Source organism: Octopus bimaculoides, chromosome 11 (genome assembly GCF_001194135.2).
Source record: "Octopus bimaculoides isolate UCB-OBI-ISO-001 chromosome 11, ASM119413v2, whole genome shotgun sequence".
Taxonomy (NCBI): Eukaryota; Metazoa; Mollusca; class Cephalopoda; order Octopoda; family Octopodidae; genus Octopus; species Octopus bimaculoides.
In genome coordinates, this window is record NC_068991.1 from 65,799,908 (window position 1) to 65,801,970 (window position 2,063).

At 36.1% G+C, this 2,063-nt stretch overlaps 1 protein-coding gene across 1 annotated transcript in view; it reads left to right on the forward strand.

The window, feature by feature from the left end:
* Window positions 1-1,504, forward strand: part of LOC106879366 (protein dpy-30 homolog) — a 7,603-nt gene extending 6,099 nt beyond the window's left edge. Inside the window, exon 3 of the mRNA XM_014928887.2 lies at window positions 1,338-1,504. Within this exon, the coding sequence (XP_014784373.1) occupies window positions 1,338-1,404 (67 nt within the window). The 3' untranslated portion in view covers window positions 1,405-1,504. The remainder of the gene's footprint in view (window positions 1-1,337) is intronic.
* Window positions 1,505-2,063: the final 559 nt, after the last annotated feature.

Consider the following 2,063-nt stretch of genomic DNA (forward strand, 5'->3'; position numbering starts at 1 on the left):
TATATATATATATATATATATATGAATGCATGTGTGTATATGTTTGTGTGTCTTTGTCCCCTACATCGCTTGACAACCGATGCTGGTGTGTTTACGTCCCTGTAACTTAGCGGTTCATCCAAAGAGATTGAGAGAGTAAGTACTAGGCTTAACAAAATCACCTTTGAATCTGCTGGAACATATCAAGAATGAAATATGTCATTTATTTTACTAAATCTCTCCAAATTCATGAGATAAAAAATTAATTGAAATATCCAAGACAGTTGTATTTTAGTTAGAAATATGGTTGATAAAAGTTTAAAGTTTTTTTTTCTTTTACTTTCTTCAAGAACATAGCTACCTATTCTTCCACCTTTATAACCGAGTCTTATGTTAATTTAGGCTAATTCTTTTCTTCATCAGTGGGGCTTTAAAGCTTTCTGTTATTCTCATCTCTTCAACTATTAGTTTCTTGCTTCTTTCCAGAGCATTTCCTTTGCCACTGTAGCACCTGATGGCAATACTACTATGTCAGTATCATCTCATGCTACTTGATTATTAAGGTGGCGAGATGGCAGAAACGTTAGCACGCTGGCAGAAACGTTAGCACGCTGGGTGAAATGCTTAGCAGTATTTTGTCTATCTTTACATTCTGAGTTCAAATTCTGCCAAGGTCGACTTTGCCTTTCATCCTTTTGGGGTTGATAAATTAAGTACCAGTTGCGTACTGGAGTCGGTCTAATAGACTGGCCCCATCTCCAAAAAATTTCGAGCCTTGTGCCTAGAGTAAAAAAAAAAAAAACTACTTGATTATCTCACTGTACCATTTGATTGATTAGTGAACATCCTACTTTACCAGATATTTTCAGCATTTCAGTGACTATCCCTAATGGTCTAAATGTCTCCTTCTCTATCTGTATATGTAAATTTCTGTGCATGTGTGCATCTTTGTGTGTTTTGGTGCATCCAGTACCAAAGCATGCTGTCACAAAAACAGCTTGAATATCCAGTCAGCCATGCCAAATCAACAGCATTCAAACAAACCATCTCAACTTTGCAAACATGCATTATTGTAAAAACAGTAAGAGTGATAAATGTTAAAAATTTTTAAAATGAGCTTAGGGACGTAACTCAAGTGGATTAATGACATAAATTTAGATAAATGATAAAGTAGGTCATAATACTTCTCCCCTTTTCTTTACGCCCTATTAATGCTTACCATTAGGTCTTTGTGTTTTTTCCTTCTTCTTTTTCTCATACTGCAGAATATTTTTTTGTATATGTCATTCAGTACACCACTCTGTATCTGAAATGAGTGTTGCTTATTGTTGATAAATTTATTTCATTCTGTTTTCCAGGCCTCCTAATCCAATTGAATATCTTGCTTCGTATTTACTGAAGAACAAGAACCAGTATGAGAATTAATGTTTTTTCTGGTGCCGTTACTTGACTTTATAATTTGTACATAGCTGTGTATATCTTACTCTTCATACAAGTGTATTTAAATAAACCATGCCAAATGTCATTCCATTTACATTTCTCTTTGATTAAACTTTATTCATTAATTCTTTATTCCCTTAACAAAAGCTTGATGGCTAAATGGTTAAGATAATTAACTAGCTATTGATCCAGGTGTTACAAGATAATCATTATTGCTGACTGAAGCATGATCTTTGGACGTTGAGTCTGACCGAGGCACACACTACACTCATGGAGTGGTTGGCATTTGGAAGGGCATGCAGCCGTAGAAACCAAGCCAGCTCAGACTGGAACTTAGTACAGCTCTCCAGCTCTGGTCAAACCGTCTAACCCATGCCAGCATAGAAAATGGATGCTAAATGACGATGATTATTATTTTATCTCCTTAGGAGGTGTGGTTATGTGGGTGGTTAAGAAACTTGCTTCTCAACTACATGGTTATGGGTTCAGTCTCATTTTGTGACATCTTGGGTAAATGTCTTCAACTATAGCCCTGGGTCAACCATTGCTTTGGAAGTAGATTTGGTAGACAGAAACTGAAAGAAGCCCACTATGTGTGAATGTGTGTGTATGTATCTCTCACTCTCTCTCTCTCTCTCTCTCTC